The 19,215-nt window shown below is 40.7% G+C and overlaps 1 protein-coding gene across 32 annotated transcripts in view; it reads right to left on the reverse strand.

The window, feature by feature from the left end:
* The window catches only part of kif1b (kinesin family member 1B), a 58,174-nt gene that overhangs the window by 6,041 nt on the left and 32,918 nt on the right, over window positions 1-19,215 (reverse strand). For 14 of the 32 annotated variants that reach the window (XM_028992970.1, XM_028992978.1, XM_028992972.1 and 11 more), the window contains 22 exons: window positions 11,737-11,839; window positions 11,495-11,643; window positions 11,164-11,342; window positions 10,780-10,917; window positions 10,003-10,254; window positions 8,947-9,065; window positions 8,751-8,836; window positions 7,920-8,049; window positions 7,261-7,411; window positions 7,082-7,172; window positions 6,758-6,876; window positions 6,439-6,494; window positions 5,523-5,723; window positions 4,663-4,771; window positions 4,462-4,528; window positions 4,300-4,384; window positions 3,856-3,961; window positions 3,304-3,330; window positions 1,354-1,468; window positions 1,119-1,252; window positions 965-1,026; window positions 632-777 (listed from right to left, as the gene is read on the reverse strand). In XM_028992970.1, coding sequence (XP_028848803.1) covers window positions 632-777; window positions 965-1,026; window positions 1,119-1,252; window positions 1,354-1,468; window positions 3,304-3,330; window positions 3,856-3,961; window positions 4,300-4,384; window positions 4,462-4,528; window positions 4,663-4,771; window positions 5,523-5,723; window positions 6,439-6,494; window positions 6,758-6,876; window positions 7,082-7,172; window positions 7,261-7,411; window positions 7,920-8,049; window positions 8,751-8,836; window positions 8,947-9,065; window positions 10,003-10,254; window positions 10,780-10,917; window positions 11,164-11,342; window positions 11,495-11,643; window positions 11,737-11,839 — 2,625 coding nt within the window. Of the gene's footprint in view, window positions 1-631; window positions 778-964; window positions 1,027-1,118; window positions 1,253-1,353; window positions 1,469-3,303; window positions 3,331-3,855; window positions 3,962-4,299; window positions 4,385-4,461; window positions 4,529-4,662; window positions 4,772-5,522; window positions 5,724-6,438; window positions 6,495-6,757; window positions 6,877-7,081; window positions 7,173-7,260; window positions 7,412-7,919; window positions 8,050-8,750; window positions 8,837-8,946; window positions 9,066-10,002; window positions 10,255-10,779; window positions 10,918-11,163; window positions 11,343-11,494; window positions 11,644-11,736; window positions 11,840-15,343; window positions 17,669-19,215 lie in introns of those variants that run through there. The other 18 variants (XM_028992993.1, XM_028992991.1, XM_028992989.1 and 15 more) reach the window with 7 other exon arrangements.

Genomic DNA, 19,215 nt, shown 5'->3' on the forward strand with positions numbered 1-19,215 from the left:
AACCAGATTTAAATTTATTTATAAATAAATAAATCACCATATCAATCTGTTATAATTGACAATTAAATAAAAACAGTATGACTATACACTGATCAATGAATAAGTAACAATAAAATTACGTAGTTGTAAGTGGTATTCATTATATGAATACATTCAAATTCATTCAGCCAAGCATCAAAAATATTTTCAAGTTAATGATTCTGAGGCAATGGTAATCTGGTATTTGTGGTGATCGGTATTTGTGATAGCGGGGCTCCCACCTTATCACCAATCCTGCTAGAATTTAAACAACAACAACAACATTTATTTCTTATATTACCCAAAATCACAAACAGTATGTCTCAATGGGCTTTGACAGGCCCTACAGTTGACACCCCCCACACTTGACCCTTCTGCACACAAGGGTAGAGTGAGCCTGCAAATGGTGTCAGTGCAGGGTTGGGGATGATTTGTACAATAACACTAGTGCATCAGTACACCCCACTGCACAAAAATAGCTACTAACAGCAAGTGGAGCTAAAAGATTTTTAAAAATCTTCTGATAATTAACACCATGAAAATACACACCCAGCACATGCAGATAGTAACAGTACTTTCAGGTACTCTTCAGGGCAAAAGTGTATGTGCCCACCTCATGCAACTGCTCCAGCTTCTCCAGTTCCCACTGGTGCTCAAGGATGAGGCTGTCTCCTCGAGGCCTCCAGCCAGCCAGGTTCTCCTCCCCACGAACATATGCCACCGACGTGTCCAGAACCTTCCGTCTCCGCCGCTGCATTCCTGCCGATGAGTCCCCACACCCGCATTCAATACAGGACATACGAGGGATGCAGAGCAAAGATTCCCAAGCACCCACACACACCGACCATCTCTCTATGAGGAGTTGATACCACTACCACTAGGTGTTCTCATTAAGAAACAGACACCAGGTTCTGCTTCTAGTCAAGGTGCAGGACAGAGTTCTCACCTGGGCTTCCTGTGTCAGACATCTTGCACAAGCTCAGCTCATAGACGCCAGTCACTCGGTTGCTGTTGAAGCGGGGCAGCAGAAATCAAGGTTATACATTTATCATCACAGATTTGGGATATCCATGACAGTACAGGGATCAGAAGGCATCTACCAATCAGGAGTCTTGGAGTAGCCAGTGCCAAAGAGACTTCTTAGAGAACGTGGGGGGGAGATCTTAGCATCTCTGGAGTAGAAGACCATGCAGATATCTTTGGTAATGATGGCTGGCTGAATACAGTGGTCAAGCTGTTGAACAGAACAGTCTGTGTGAGTCTTGGTGCTGATTGGGTTGTCTTTTGTCCTATTTATATAGGACTATACAGTCAACTGGAAAACATGGCACTGACCTCTAGGTATGCAGAGAGGGTCATGTATATCTTTTCTCCGTATGGAGTGACGCGGTTCAGCAAGAGGGAGTTGTGTAGTGAGCTGTCCCACACTGCCTCAAAGCGGTAAAACGTTCTGGAATAGAGAACAGTCATCATTAGCCATTTACAGAAACAAATATTTCAGAAAAGGAGTTGGATCTAATTTAAGATCTGTAGACTCAAGAGAATTTTTATTCCATTTTCCAGACATGTGACTTATCAGTGTGTGAAAAAAAATTGTGTTATCAGTGAATGAGGTTCTGTCTATGTTTACCTACACTTTACTGCAAGCTGCTCGATAAAATGTTCTATTCTGCTATAATCTATAAAACCACCATTAGAATAAACTGCCCTAGTAACATATTGGTGAAAACTATGTGATTCCTACAGATATACAGCTACAGTACTGTGCTGAAGCTTTAGGCAGCAATCAAACAAATTACTAACACACTAATTATACTGATTAAAAAGTGACATTTGCAAAAAACAGAATAGGTGGATGGGTCTCTCCCATTCTGTAAACGAAAAGTCTACAGATGGAGAACAATATTGCATTGCTGCTCAGAGTCTCTTTCTCTACAAACATGTCATTATTTTCATGAAAATAAAGAAATTCTGCAATAAACATTTTAGGTAAATCAATACTTGATCTAGGACTGTTTGTTACCTTAACAAAATAGCTTGCAGCTCAAAATAAACTGTACTCACTGGTTTGTATTGTTGCCTAAGACTTTTGCACAGTAATATATACAGTATATATAATCTATTACACACTATATACATATATACTGATGTGTAGTCAACAGAACAACTACTTCTAGAGAAATATGTAGCGGTTGACCGTGGAGCTCAGTAGTGATGTCTGAGAGCGACACCTTCAGCCAATCAGTCAGAAGCTTCTGAATGACTGAATTAAGCGGTTGAAAAGCAGCAACTACAGACATGTGTGTTTCTGCAGGGTACCCCCAGGATTTTCAGTCTTAAACTGAAGACTTTTATTTTGAAGACACAAAATGGTCTTGGCACAAAATGCACCGTGCCTCCCACACATTCCCTAGCACTGGCTGAACCCGGTCATATTTGGTGTTGTGTACCCATAAAGGATTAAATCGACATCTGCTCTTCATTGACTAGCCTAATGTTACTACAAATAACGGCAACGGCGTCTTTTGTGGGTGAGTTACTGACTTGATTTCACTGCGCAGACACTCTGATGGGACAAGGAACGGTTGTAAAGTTGCGGACTGATCTGAGTACAGCGCCACTATGGGTAAGAGTTGTGCGCTGCGTGGAGTGCCATTTGGCAGGTTACTGTAATGACACTAATACCACAGTTTTTTTTTTAACTGTTCAATTTAAAAAATGTATTTATTCATTTATGAATACACAATTTAAAACTTTTTTTTTAAGAGCCCACGGCTACCCTGGTGTGTAAGTGTTAGATAATGCCTGGTTCCCCCATCTCTGTGTGGGGCAGTGGTGGCCTGGCGGTTAAGGAATCAGCCCCCTAATCAGAAGGTAGCCCGGTTTGAATCCAAGGTGCCACTGGTGCCACTGAGCAAAGCACCGTCCCCACACACTGCTCCCCGGGCGCCTGTCATGGCTGCTCACTGATCACTAAGGTTGATGGGTTAAAAGCAGAGGACATTTCGTTGTGTGCACCGTGTTCTGTGCTGCAGGGTATCACAATGACAATCACTTTTACGCTCTCTGTATGAAGAATTCTACCTTCTGCCTGTCACCATTATAAACACGTGTTACACAATGTCACTGGTATTATAGAAATGACACCTACACCTTTACAGTACTTCCTTAATCAGGAATATTAATGAAACAATGAGGGTGGAAGCAATGACAGGTGACAGAAAGCAACATAAATTCATATAAAGAACTTCATGGAAAAAGTACTTTATATGTGGTTTCTTGTACCTAGCAATATCCTTATCAATACAAAGCCTGGGCAAAAAAAAGATTCCAGATGCAGCGGCAGGAAAGGGAAGAAAAAAAAAAAAAACACAAGGCAAAAAACAATGGTAAATTAATTTTTAAAGGGCATCAGAAAAAAAAACATAAAAAGAATAATGTATAATAATGACAACAAATAATAATGTTAGAAATAATATTAGCACAATACAACAATAATTCTACTTATTGTAATAATACACAAGAATATTTGCATAATAATGCATTTTTGTTTACAGTCAGTTCCATCCTTCATTCAAGCGCACAGCCTTGGATGTGTGTGACCACGTGGGTAACCCATGTACATTTGAAGTACCGTCCTCACACACTGCACCCTGGGTGCCTTTCATGGCTGCCCACTGTTCACCAAGGTGCTCACCAAGGTACACAACATATTTTGTCAATCAGTTCACTTTCATAACAGATCTTATGAGTCACATTGGACTCACCTGGATCTCAGCTACAGCCATGTACCCCCTTCAGAATCACTGTTATGCAAATGAAGACTTTCTGCAGTACCTGTTGGAGTTCTGGGACGACTTGATATTTTTGGCAGAGATTATGTTGAGGGACAGGACTGCATCAGCTGCAGTGTCATCCACTTCTGATTTGTTCCTGATGCGACCTGAATATCAAGACAACAAATGCATTTGAAGATCAGCAATGGACAGTAAGGCACAGATGTAGTCATAGACCTGTGAAGGCCTTCATAATTTGCACTTGCTTTCCTGTGTTTATGGTTTACTTACGTGAAAATGTAAATGCAGGGCCATAATTAAGTAATATTATAAGTATATATTACAATAAAATCTGAATAAACAAGTTTTAAACCTGTAAACTGTATTTACTCTAATAGTACGTAAACACACAAATCATACTGAAAACTGTGAAAACACTCAAATCTTCGGTCAATGACACAATGTGTTTCTTAATTGTGTTATAGAACAAGTCAAAGAGACTCACCCACAACAAGCTCCCGGACATCCTTCCAGTGAAGCTCACTTCCCTTTTCATGGATGAGGGTGACCGTGATCCTGCGCTGGATCCCCTGAGACACCAAAAAACACTAGCTAGTACAAACCAACAGCATCAGCAAATCAAAGCACCCAGCAGCATCCTCTGTACCTGGTGAAGTAGGTAGGTCCCATTGCAGGGCAACCCTCCAGTATGATCCACCACTGCTGGAATATACCTGAGAAAGAAATACCACCACTCAACCTTCTATTGAATGTCAGAATGGACAATAGCACAAAAATAGGATCATATATAGATACAGTAATACATGATGGATCAGTTCAGATTTAAGGTTATAAAATGACTACTCACTCTCCAGTAGGCTCCAACTCACTGATCTCAAACCACACCAGCAGATCGTACTTGCTCACACACAGGCCCAGGTTGGACTTGGTGATTGTGTTCAGTTTTGTGGCCGGAACTGTTAAGCAATGAAATAACAATACATGAGACAGTGATAATTGATGTAATAAGATATAGAACCCTGTAGTATACACAGAATTTGCGATGCAACCTTCCGAAAAGTTACAGCTAAGGTTGAACAAAGTGAAATGGTATCTTCACATGCTAAAAACCACCAGAGCATTATTTATCATCTGAAGAATCTTCTGATGCAACAGTAAACAGAATAGGGTGTGCAGTACATAATAAATGACAACAAGAAAGGAAAAACCTGGTCATAAATTATTTTTCAGCAGCAAAATGACCCATCCTTGAGAGGGGGTCAGGAAAAGGCTACTCTAGTAGCAGGAAAAAGCAGACACTTGCAAGAAAATAACTTATATCACTAATACTTCAAGCACGGACTAAAATCTTTTAACATCACCACCAACTGGCATCTAACATCACCACCAACTGGGGGTGGGGGGGTGTCTAAAGAAGGGAAAATATGCAGTTTTGGAAGATCAAGTCTTCAGCTTGACTATAAAGCCCAATGACTGAACTGCAAAACTCGATCTCATGATCAGCTAAAGTTCCATATACAGCATGGACCTTGATGCACCTTACAAAGTATCTATGTATGAAGGAGCTGGATGGAATAATTTTATAGGGCCAATGTTCTACATGATTTAGGCACAGGGAAGCATTGCAAAGGAAGGCGTATAAAGAGAGCAAGGCACAAGGTAATGTTAGGGGACTAGACCTCAATAAAATGTGCCAGCTGTACAAACCATGGTGCTTGGGCACAGTCCTGACCGGGCTGTTTGGCACCGGGAGGAAGGGGAATTGTGTGAGCTGGTCACCGCTATCCTCCAGGCTGGCCACAGCAGTGGAGGCCAGAGCATTGGCGTGCTCTGAGAGAGTGTCCAACACCTGCACATTCACGTACCCACTCATCAAGTACCTGATAAGCTCGATCTTTTTGGCATGGTCTGATGTGGGCAAAGGTGTTTGGGTGTGGAGGGAGAGGAGGAAGTAATGAAAACACAAATTACCAAAACAATACCATGTTAAACTTCTTGATTCTCAGGGTCGGTCAATTTGAGAACAAGAAGAAATAGCCCGCCGCAGTGTACACAAAGGTCTACATTCATATTAACCCCCATTGTGTGACATTGAGCATAGTTGGCCACGGTTCCATAAATCTGAGTTTAAGACGAGGTGACTGAAGATGAATGGAACATGTAAACCTCCATGGCCAGCATGTCTGCTTTACATGCATGATCATAAAGTACCACCTGTGCACCACCTGTGATGCAACAATTAAGAAAAGTCATCCTGAAAGTGGCTCTAAACTCAGTCCAAAAATAGAGCAATAATCCCAAACCCTCAGTGATGGCAGAGACAAGTGCTTCCAGCACCTAATCCTGTCCTTAAGGGCACGATTCTCTAGTTTAAGGATTCATGTAATTACTTATGATAATTGAAGACTCAACAGCATACTCAGGGCTAAGATTATGCTAAACATTTTTATGATTATGTTGTTTTTTTTTTTTTTACAGACTTTCAATATCACTTATTTAAGCAAATATAGACATTTAGGTATTAATTCTCAGAAAACCCGATTCATTTCTAATTGTGTTAAAAGCCTGATTGAATAGTCCTTCCATTCTAAATTGCCTGATTTTTGGAATAAAATATCCATACCTGGTTTGCTCAGGGGTGTAGGTGGGGGGTAATATTTCTTAGATGGCTGAAGAGGGCTGTGAGAAAGGAGGAGTAAATGAATCATTTACAGGTTTTCGCACCGCGCAATCAGAGAACAAAATGCCTGCCAGCAACCAGATGCTACCAGTGTGGGCTTCCCATTATATAAGCACAAAGACATCTCTCAACATTGTGTACATCACACTGATTAAGAATATTATTCTAAGGCTTCTACAGTGAACGCTAGCCCAAAGGTTCAGCAAATCGATCATGCTTCTTTTAAAAACTTGACAGGAACCAGTTACACCAGTGCCCTCACCTGATAATCTCCTGACCGTGAAGGTGGAGTGGATGTTGCTGGTAGTGGCCAAACACTTCAAAAACAATGGGCTTGGTCTTAATGTACTCAATGAAAGACTCTGTTACCTCCACAGAGATCTGCCCGGCAGGAAGGAAAAAGAAAGAGTACATTAATAGTAACAACAAAATCATAATACAGTTATAAACAGAGCACATATTTTTTTCATATCTTGTGTTTTACAGGCAATGGGCAGTGGGTATACCTCTGTTTATGCACATTATTCCATCTGTGCTGTGTACTCTCACAGTCTCACAGTAACAGTCTCCAACACACACTACTCACATTTTGTACATGGTAGAAGCCCAGCGGCGAGCCTTTGCCTGTGTTCTTTAGCGGTTCGGTGGAGAAAGCCTCATCGTGGCGATGTAGGAAGCTGTTGAAAGTACAGTATACAAGGTTATGTGTTGAAATCTATGAAACCAGATAAGAGGTCACCATAGACACAGGGAAAAAAGACTCACTTGAACTGGCAGAAGATGTCGGCGTACTCAGGTGCAATTCCGCTGGCTTGCAGCACAGTCACACGGAAGGTAAAGATGCTTCCGACCTCAAGGTGTTCTGCAAGTTCATCTCTCTGACCAAGCTTTCCCTCCATTCGAGCCAGCTTCAGGTCTGATGACACAAAAGACACAGAAGATCAGCCAGACCCTGAAAAAATAACCCAACATTACCCCTTCCCAAACCTTTCTGAATTTCAGAAATAGTCTACGGTTGGGGCTAACATCTTAAGGGCTCTGTTAAAGGACACAAATTGATTATGATAACAGGCACTACAATGCAATTGCATACAAAACGCATAATCATGCAGGACACAGTGACTGAAAGACTGAAGTTCTCCTTTCTATGGTAATCCACAAACCCTAAAAACATGAGGAACATGTGTAATTATAGAAAAAGATGACGGACCGTGTATAAGACTCCTGTTAACTATGTTGTAGCCTGCAAATGTTTAAGGAGTACCAAAATAGAAAAGTTTTAGCAAGTGTTGTTAGCTTGAAATATTGGCATGGATACATAATAGTTAATCACTTGTTGAGCTATTAATAGCTATTTTCACACACAGCATCCAATAAGCAGAGCTTCAGTAGGAACATCTGCTCCATGCCCTATGAACACATACCCATATCGTTAATTCTGTTCATCTCCTCAGAGGGAGTGGTAAGCTCAGAGCTCTGACCCTGGCCTTCCACAATACGCAGTTCCTCCAGAGAAAGCCCTGAACGAGTCATGGCTGTGGAGGGGAAATCACTCTGAAAAGACAAATGAAAATGAATACACAGTAATCAACCCAGATGCTTCCAATAAAAGAAAATTAATCTGGGCTCAGATGGTTGGGGGGTAGTGGCCTATGAACCACAAGAAAACAAAGTCCCAGGTTCAAATCCCAGTGTCCCTGAGCAGGATTATAATGTGCTCTAGATAAGAGCATATGCTAAATGCCTTTAAAATAAATATAAAGCTCAGATTAAAGGTTCCATGACATGATGATTCTTTTTGCTTTTATATCTGTTTTAGTGTTCCCTAATACTGTATCTTTCCGAAAATCGGACTTGGTGCAGAATTACAGCCACTTTGAGCCAGTCTCACAATGAGATTGTGCTAATGTTAGCTGTCAGTGTAAGAGGGGTGTGAAATATGATGACAAGGGGACAAATTTTAGATCAGACCATCTGAGCTGCCGCTCTCTGAATGATGAGGTAGAATGGCCAAAACACTCTTTACACATATTACCATTTCTAGCCACTACAGGTTAGGAGCACTTATATTATTGTTCAATAATTTGACAAATAGAAATTATAAAAGAAATGTCAAGTCTTAATTAGTTTATTTTACTGGTGGATGTCTACACTACTGTTTATTGACATATTTCAGTAATCATATGTTGAATCCACATCCTTATTACTCCATTGTGTTCTCCAGTCAAATCATCTCTGACTCTGACAGAGCTTACCTTCTTGAAATATTCATCATCAAACGAGATCTTAGCAGTGCCAGACTGTCTCACTCCAGAGCCATAGTCTGGGGCTTCGTCATCAGCTGAAACAGAGGTTTACAATATTCTAATGCCACGTATCTGTGATTAGGGTCTGTGCTTCATAGGTTGGAATGAGTGCTGAAGCAGTTCGCAGGAAAAGTAAAGTACCCACCTGCGATGGCCTGGACCCCAACACGTAGAAAACCCCGCACCTCGCCCTTTTCCGTTACCACGGCGACGCGGTGCACCAGGGGGACCGGGTACAGCAGGTTACTCAGGTAGACGAAGGCTCTGGGGGTGGGGGGGACAAAGGGGAGAGTTGTTCAGAGCCACATGCTCTATTTAGCCATCACTGTGTTGTTACAGCAACACAGAACGTTAACACTGAACACTAATCCATTTCAGAGTCATGAGTAACCAAGTGACATTGTGGCAAATGGATTCAAATGACTTTTCCTATGATACCAAGCTAGACCTACAGAAAATATATGAAACAAAGGTTAGTTAGTGTCTTAAAGGGTGAAAAAAATGGTACATCCCACAAATGAAAATGAAACAAAATGTTTTCAGTCTGATGTGGTAGACAAGAGCTATTGTAACACCACTGGGCAAGACATGCAGAATGTGTGATAAATGTGATTTTTTTTGTGTGTGTGTAATCAGGCTTCACCTCTGCCCCTTCCCCCTAAGCACATAGAGACAGGAAGAGAGTCACTGGTGTGTTAATGTGTGATGCAAGTTCCTGCATCATTTTTTTTCTCCACCACACTCAGACTGAATAAATAAATAACAAGATCATGCTAAAAATATGTTTACAAATAAACCACAACTTTATTTTCCAAAATGAACAAAATGAGATGGAAATACAAAATAAACACAAGATTACTCAAATGAAGGCATATACAGTCAGGTGACAGGGAGCTGGTTAATGTGTTCAAGACTCTGATGAGATGAAGCAACCCAGGAGGAGGAAGAGGAAGCAGGGGGCAGCTCCTCTGATAACCAGTCTAAATTCTGAAATATACACTGTATCTGAAATTTAAAGGTCACGCTATATATCAAACTTGATTGACAAGGCCATGTCTTGTTAGAAAAAAAAAATCTTAGAGTAGGACTGCTGATCAAGGATCAGTCTACAAGACTGTATCTCCAAAATCATTTTGTTTCAGAATAGCCATCCTGTCCTCCACATTGCTCCCCCGGACCACAGGGATCCTGCTTAACCAACCTTCCCACTAGTATGAACCAGGGGGAGCGGTCATAGAAGGGGTCCTGGCCATCACTAAAGAGGTCAGAGCCTTCCTCAGTGCCGGCATCAGAGCTGGTGTCATCCACAAATGCCTCGTCATCCATGAAGTCCTCCATCTCGCTCTGCCGCTCATCTGCCAGCTCGGTGATGTCAGAATCGGCTGTGGAAAAGGTGGGTGAGGGTGTACGGTCCGCCAAGCGCTCATTCACACACCCTTGAAAAATGGGTGAACTGCAGGTCCAGGCAGGAGCAGCAAATACAGCAATGGAAAGAGTGTTAGAAAGAGAGAGAGAGCAGTGCACTCCAATCACTAGTTATAGACAGGGTTATTTTATTTAATCTACATTAAATGTTAATAACAGCAAATAATAATAGCAAAATGCTTAAAATAATTCTGCTATTTAACACAGTAAAACACAAAATCTTTTTGTAGTAGCTAAAACAAAAAAAAACATTTATCACGATATAACAGTGGTTAAAAAAAAAAACAAATATGGGAGTGATACAGAGTAGAAAGAAAAACAAAATAGAACAAATACAAAATTGAAAGATATATGTAGTCCAGTACAAATTAAACAGCAAAACGGAACTTAAATGTGCAGCAAAAATGAAAAAAGAAAAGCTAAATAACAGCAGGTGTGTACTGAGGTATGGAACTGGAACTGCAGATACAGAAATTTAATTCAAATTTCCTTCACTTCCTTACTGGTGAGGCATTAATAGATCACCCCAAAAAAATTTGATCTGAGACCATACCTGCCCACTAGCTTGAACCAGTGGAACCTGTCGTAGAACGGGTCACTGCCAGTCAGCGCCCCATCCCCATCCTCCTGATTGGTAGAGGCCAGTTCTCCAGCACGATCATACATCTCCCGCATCTGCTCTAGCCTCTGCCTGTAGTTGGAAGAGCAGTAGGCCTCATATACTTTTTAAAAGCGCAAAGTGAATAATCTATAATTCAGACAATCATATTTAAAAACACTCTGGGTCTGTTGCCTTGAAAATACACAACCACAAATCAAGTTGAAAAGAGAATATTATACTTATAGCACAGTAGTGACATTATTTTATATCAGAATTAATATTATTATGGTGACAATGATTGTAATTACTGTTAGTTTTCTGAGGCTGAAAACTCACTTGAGCTTCTCCAGAGACCAGTAGTGAATAGCTCCATTTTTCAAGTCTTGGACCTCCACGGCAACCACAGTACGTGGGAATGGCCGGGAGTCACGCTCCTTCTCTGGCTCAGGAGGCAGGAGGTCAGGAGGCAATGGAGAGTACAGTGTGTCTGTCAGCAGCACAAACTGAAACTGGACCTGAAGTGAAAGAAGAATGATGAGCATTTTTTTACAGCATTTTAGTAGGAAAACGACCTTCAGATATTGTCTAATCAATAGCTTTGTTATTAATAAGCATGATCTATACTACCTGAGTGTGTATGTGATAGAAGCAGAAAGGGCTACTACACCTTCTTCTTCAGCTCCACACTGATGGCATTAGCCTCTTTCAGGTATACTGCATTGCCCCACAACTGATCTCTTAGGGATGTGAACTGGTGGTACCTCCATTTCCTGAAGGCCCACTGGGCAAGTTCATACTCATGCTGAGTCCATGGCACTGCAGGGATTGGGGGGGATTAATACCTCTGCATATTAAATTAAATCTGATTACTCTTATAAACTCCCCAGGTGTTCCCCACAGAAACTTTACCTTCTTCCTCATCTTCCTCCTCCTCCTCCTCATCAGGTGTTTCAGCAATCAGTGAGCGTGTCTCCACCTGCTTCTGGAGCTCTTGCAGCTTACTCTCATATACCTGTATGACAGCATGATATCAGAGTACAGGCCACACACACCACCATATAGAAAATCAGTAGAAGAAAGAACTAACTGAATGGCAGTTTATGATGGCACGCATGTTGAGCATAAATCCAGGCAAACCAACTCATAGATGAATCTTTGGACATAAATCAATGTTTTTTGCTCTGAGTTTGTTTCAAATGTGAAATAACAGATCTCTAACATTGAGAAAATCAGGTTCTGCAGCGTAGCAAGAAGTGATCAATCAGCACAGGATGACAATGATGTAAGTTTTCTTTAATTATGTGGTCCCTGACATAGTAGTTCTCTGCAACATTTTCACCTTCAGATGCTTACTGGTGAGCAAATGAGAAAAGAAAGAGGGGTGGAGTGCTGATGTTGATTGTTGGGGTAGTATGTTACTAGTTTTTTAATGGCTGAGGTCAGGTCACAGACATCTATTAAAAGTGCAGCCTGCTCTTCATTACTAAACCAAAACAATAAAACAGATGTAAATAGTGGAATCATTATTTCTGTTTAGTAAGTAAGCCAAGGCAAATTATACATTTGTTTTAATCAAAGACATGTTCCTAGTGCAATATAAGATGTTGCACATAATAAGCATTGCAACACATCTCCTTCCACAGGCCATCAGACACCTGAACACTCAGGGACTTTCCTCTTTGGACACACACACTCACACACATTCTACCTCTTCTATGTTTAGAACATATTTCCATAGAGCAGTATTTTTTTTACTTTACACATTCATTATATATAAGTGCTGCCTGTCTGTCTTTTTTGTTTTGTTTAACTTAATTGTTACACTTGTATTCTACTTTATGTAGCCCAGTTTCGCACATGTGCGCGTCAGTATGTAACTTGGTATAATGTTACATGTAGCACAAGTTTGATGACAATAAAGCTCAACCCGAACATCTCAAGAGTTCCTGAATTCAAGTACTGGTAATATCTAAAAATTGTGTAAGTGCCCCCATATACAGACGCCTCAAACTACAGTCCCGTTTGAAAAATGAATGGGGCAAGCAGCACAGTTCAGGTACTAAGAACATTTACTGACTACCATTAATATCCATGGGACAGACCTGACACTATTGTAACACACTTCCACAGTGATATTACAAGACCAGGTTAGTTGCTATTTCCCCACACTATTTACCTATTCTTGAATGTTTTGGATAAAACCTAAGTGATTTGTACAGGTGTGTTTGTGTTTGTGTGTGTGTGTGTGTGTGTGTGTGTGTGTGTGTGTGTGAATAGTGGATAGAGATTATGGAGAGATCACAGTTTCTGGAATACATTTTTATGTATGTATGGTCCATGTTTTGTTCTCTAATTTTAGTTTTAGTAAAAGTTAAGACTTGGTAAAATTAATGTCTTGTCATTAATTCCTGACATAATAAATAATATCTATGCAAAATGATTGTTAGTCACGCATGGATTTCAAGTGTGATTTGATTTCTCATGATATATATAATTAATGGCTGATTGTTTTCATTTGGTTTGCTAGAACAACATGATGATGAGAGGCACATGACTCAACATGGTGGACTTCCCTGCATGCAACTTGCAGGCCACAGCTGCTCACTGGTGTGACTCACCACAGTGAGCTCATCCACTTCATTCTGCTCTTCAATTAACAGAACCGACGTTGATGCAGCCACTGACATTAACCCTTTCTTTGCCTCCAGGAAAGCAAATGGGACTGAGCACAATACACAGTGTGGTGGGGATGAAACAGTAAAGCAATAACATGACCTAAATCCATCTGTGCAACCACAGAGGAATGTCATGAATAATCATCCCTGAAGAAGAAATTTTGTGAATTTAGTTATTCCTTTGGTCCATCTCAAAGCCCAACACTTAACGTCCATAATTTCCATAACTTATCTGGGAAATTAATCGTAAAAATGCAGTAAACCTAAAACATACAATCAGTGATAATCATTGCATCAACATATTACCCAATTTTAACATATTATATTATTACTAGGAATTAATTTCATCAAGAGGTACAACCTCAAATTGAAGTCAAAGGGGAAAACAAAAAAGTTTAATTATAGAAAGTTAAACTCAACAAACCAGTATATTGCATTAGGTAGCTGCATTTCAAACTTGCCAGTTTATTTGTCAAATTTGCAAAATGAACAGCACAACTAAAATAAAGAAATATTCAACATTGTTGTTGAAACACTGAACAGTACAAAGGCCAATCAGAAAAGTCTTCATGGCCAACAACAGCACTCGGCAGATATATGATAAACATTTTATAAACATTCCTTATCTGAGCCTCTGTCAGCACCAGTCACATCACGAAGGACACACGCAATGTGGACCACTGATGAAGAAGCTGTGAATCTGGTGTTATTTTGATTTACATTAAAAAGGTTGACCTGGCAGTATCTCACAGTGACACACTTGGTTGTTCAACAAGAATTCTGGACATGTAATTAAATTCCAGCATCATAAGTTTTTCATTTTACATTTCACTGGTCCAGGTAGAACAAAATTAGTCTTAGGAAGACTGGAGTCAGGTGCCACAAATCAACATCATGTCTTTTAATACATTTTTCACACACATTTATGAACCATAATGGCTGTGCTTTGGTTATGTGTTTCAGCAAACATACACACACACACACACACGTCTGTGCAACAACTGTGAATGTTTTGTGGAGACAGCAACTTGAGACTAATTTGAAAAAGTAAAAAAAAAAAAAAAAAAGGTGTATACCTATGAAACGTATATCTCTAACAGGAAAATAAAACTGACACCCAAACTTCCCCTTCAAAAAATTCCTCAAGTTCATTCATCCTCAAAAATACTCAAAAGACTGAATCAGAACTATTCATAGACTTCTGTATTGCTTCTTTGTTCTCAAGCTAATTTTTAAAAAGAGACCCTGGACACCATGGTAACCCCCCTCCATCTGACTCTTGCAATGGTACGGTTTTGTGCGCTACCCCAGCCGATCCCTCACACCACAAAACAAATTAAATTCTGTTCATGAACACCACCTACATCCCCGTGGGAACAGCATGACCACTCCCATACTCCACTGTACCCCACCGCACCTCATAAACAGAGAAGGGGGTGACCGAATCTGTTGAAGACAAGAGTTTTCTGGATATTTTACAGTAAGATTCTGTGTGAACTAACCAGTTGTGAAGTGAGTCCACTTGAAAGTCACAAACTCCACAGAAACTGAACGCTACAGTACTGATAAGGGTATTAGGCCCTGAATTAAAATGTGGCAAGGGCAGATCTGTGTAACGCACAGGACAATAGAGGCGCCAATCAAGGCACTTTTTGAAATGTTCTCAAATCTTGAATCTGTAAGGCAGTCCTTCATCACTAGAGATTACGCTTTCATAAATGAAACAAAATTCTAAACAATGTCAAATGAATGAAAAAAACTAAAATCATACAAAATGAGTGAGGTGCACCCCTGAAACTGTAAAATAACAGTAAAAAAAAAAAAAAAAAAAGGGCTAGTAGTTCTCATATACAGCATTTATTGAGAACAACAGCACATCTTCAAGAAAAACCACAAGGCACAACTTTTCATCATCATCATCTTTCCATAGTGCACAGCCCTGTATTTGCGGGAATTTATCATTTTGCATAAATGTGACATTTAGAAATTAAGTGGTAAGGAGTGACAATGTAGATAATAAACATTCAATGGATTATCCTGCATGCACTATGAAGAATGACAACTTGATCATTCCCATCCAGTCTGAAACCATTCCAGTACCTTGTGACTGAGGTTGGTCTCATTTAAAGACAGCAATTGTTGACTCATAACCAGTGTAGCAAAAAGGAGCATGAGAGGAGCTATGTCAGTCATGATGAAGGTGCAATGTCTAAGTGCCCCAATATACAGACGCCTCAAACTACAGTCCCGTTTGTAGAATGAATGGGGCAAGCAGCACGGTTCAGGTACTAAGAACATTTACTGACTACCATTAATATCCATGGGACAGACCTGACACTATTGTAACACACTTCCACAGTGATATTACAAGACCAGGTTAGTTGCTATTTCCCCACACTATTTACCTATTCTTGAATGTTTTGGATAAACCCTTACACATTGCACCCATGAGGAAAAATCCATTTGGATGTACCAGTGACAAAACACTGTCCATGTGCACATGAATACCCACAAATTTAGAAGGCCTGATTGACAGAGGACAAGCTGACCAATGCTGTGATGGTTTCTAAGTGATTTATACATGTGTGTTTGTGTGTGTGTGTGTGTGTGTGTGTGTGTGTGCGCGCACGTGTGAATAGTGGAATCATGTAAATGTTACAGCATGTGGAATTGAGTCCCCAGTTCCCAGACCGTCACACAGCTGTTTCCTGGCCAGCCTTCAGGTTGGGAGCAGACATCTGCCGGCGCATTCGGGGAGGAGTGTGAAAGTTGTTGTGATGGTACTGAGAGGGAGGTGGAGGCAGGATTGGGCCTCCTTGGAGGTAAAAATGTTGCGGTTGTGGGTGGTAGTGCAGTGGTTGGTTTTGATGATAGTGGCGAGGCTGGTAGTATGACTGCGGTTTCTTTTCATAGCCCTGCATGGTTTCCTCATGGCCAGGAGGACGTTGGTTGCTGTTAAAGGAATTGCTGCGGCCTCGTTCATGTGGTCCCAGTTTCTGCACCCTGGGTCCATATCTTTGGCTGGTATTATGGCCCTGGTCGAGATCTTTATTGACTCTCTGTTGAAGTGCAGGACTGGACAGAGGTGGACATGACTGGATGACCATTCCTGGCTTCTCCCTTGGATCTGCACACTCTCCAGGTTTATCTTCTGCATCCTCCTCCTGCACTGCCTCTTTAGGCACCTTGAGCTCAATCACCTGCTCGTCTGTTATGATAATGTGTGTGCCAGGGCTCCAGGAGTTGCGGTGCTTGGGATTGCTTTTGAAGGGGAAGCGCAGTTTGCGATCTTCAGGTGGTATGAAGCGACGAGGGCCAGTGTATCGTCGAAGTTGCTTAGAAATCTCCTGCTGCTGAAGGTTCTTCAGACGAACCTGATCCTGGCGCATCCAGCGTGTCTGAGCATGACCAAATGAGGAATCACTACCTGAGCTCTTAGACATCACATCCTCATCCTTATTTTCATTGTTGGGCTGGCCTTCTGAAGGAGCCTTGCCCTCACTTGAGCTTTGAGCTCTTCCTATGCACAAAGGTGGTTTATCTTGACTCTCATTACAGGAGATCATGGGCAGAACCTTTTCCATCTTCACCATTTTGTTCCTGAGGGCTCGGATCTCCTCATCTTTCATGTTATTCTGCTTCTTAACCTCCTGCAGGATATCCTCAAGCTTGTCGATGTGCACCTTCAGGTCATCCATGTCACTGATGCCACGGCCACTGGAAATGACATCCTCAATGCGCTCATCTCCCACACCCACTGTGTCCCACACATCCCGTGCCACCGCCCTCCAAGAGTCTCGGTCATTAGGGTCCTTCTTGGCATACGTTGCACACAGCTCCTTCATCTTCACAATGGCCAAAGCCTCAATCTCTTGCCGACTATGCCTGAAATCATTTAGTGCCACCTCATAGCAGATTTCCTTCACGGCTTGTATCTTTAGATCTGAGATAGTGACCCACTTGGAATCCTTTGTGATACGCCGCCGCTGTGGTATCTGATACATTTTGATTGGTTCTCGCTTTTTGCCACTGCTGGGAAGGCCACACTTTTTGACGATGGTCTGAAGCTTGCTGGGCGGCAACTTTTCCCTCAGAGAAGTGATCAGTCGCCAGCTCTCCTCACATGAACGCTTATCAGAGTCATCACCACTATCTGAGTCCCCATCCTTGAAAGAATAAAAAAGAAAACCAAAAAAGTTCCCAAAAAAAGCAATATTAAAATGAGGAAACCAAAAATGTTTTATGGAGACAAGTAGTCACATTATATGTAAAAATGGGAGCATGTATTGGCACTGATAAGGATTTTAATATAAATTACATTTAAACAATGTCCACTTAAGAACATTAAAATTATAGAGGAATAATAATAATAGAAAAAAAAAAAATCACAATTTGTACAAACACAGCTTTGACCAATATGAGGAAATATAATTAAAAAAAATCATTTTATTGCATCTTTATATTGGAATCTTTAAAACTTACAAATATTTCAGTAATTTGCCAAACTAATAGAGCATGATATGATAAAAACATGTTAATTGTTCATATCAGTTGACTAAGAAAAATGACAGAGAAACTGAAGAAGTGTAAAGTTTTGAGAATATGTAAATTTTAATTAATAAGGTCAATGCTGCTCCCAAAGTTACACATTAAAGTAAAAAGCAAAGCATGGTTTTCATGGTTTGAAACAGAAATGGGAACAGAGGCTACTCTGATATAGTCCTTGTGCTACTTCAAGAAGGCTTCTTCACCTTGTGTACTTGTAAACTGTATCCCTCAAAAACCATGCTTGAGGGCATTGAGACAACAAACTTACAGTTCCCATTTATTGGTGCAGGTCCTTGACAAAAGATTTGGCATGAGAAGTTCTACGAGTGGGGTTAGAAGGCACAATAATACTTCTGTGTCCATTAAAAGTCAGAGAAGAAAGAGAAGGAGAGGAGAGTTGGTTAAAAGCACAGATCCATCCACTACAAATAGGCAGTTAGTTCAGAGAAAATGCAGTTTCTCATTTTTCCACATGAAGTATGCTAAGTAATGTCACAGTCAGGTAGAATGGATGCCAAATGCAGGGGAAAAAACTATGGCTGCAGACTGCAGATTGGCCATTATGATGCACAAGTGTATATTTGAGTGTAGTGTGGCAGTAACTTGTGAAATCACCAGAGCATTGGAACGCTTGCCATCAATGAGCCACAAAACGTTGGGGAGAAGAAAAACCTGGTGTGTCAACCCAGACACAGGTACGAACAGCATACAGAAACCACTCAATGAGAAACCACATTGTCACTAGTCTTCACAAACTACAGCAGAGATCTTGGTTATATGTCATAATGCATTGGGCATCTCAGAAACTGCATTGGAATGCTGAGAACTCAATATGAAAAACGACACAAGCAAAGCAAAAACACAGCTGACTTTGCTGTCAAACAAGTGAGCAGTAAAGCTCTGCAACTCAATGCCAAGATAAAGCTCAGAGGTCTCACTGTGAATTGGTTAAGAAAAAAATACATGCTATACAAAACCAAACCCAAACCATGCAAAACAGGAGAAAAGAGAAACTGAAGCCAGAAACACTTTCCTTAATTCTTCATTCAAATGTTTAGGCTCTTTTTCTTTGACCATCCCAGTTCATTTAGTCTTGTTCTGCTCTTATTAACTGTTGTGCAGGGTTTAGTTTTAATAAATCTAAGTTAGAGTGGAAGGTTAACGA

The sequence above is a fragment of the Denticeps clupeoides genome, chromosome 10 (assembly GCF_900700375.1).
Source record: "Denticeps clupeoides chromosome 10, fDenClu1.1, whole genome shotgun sequence".
Classification (NCBI taxonomy): Eukaryota; Metazoa; Chordata; class Actinopteri; order Clupeiformes; family Denticipitidae; genus Denticeps; species Denticeps clupeoides.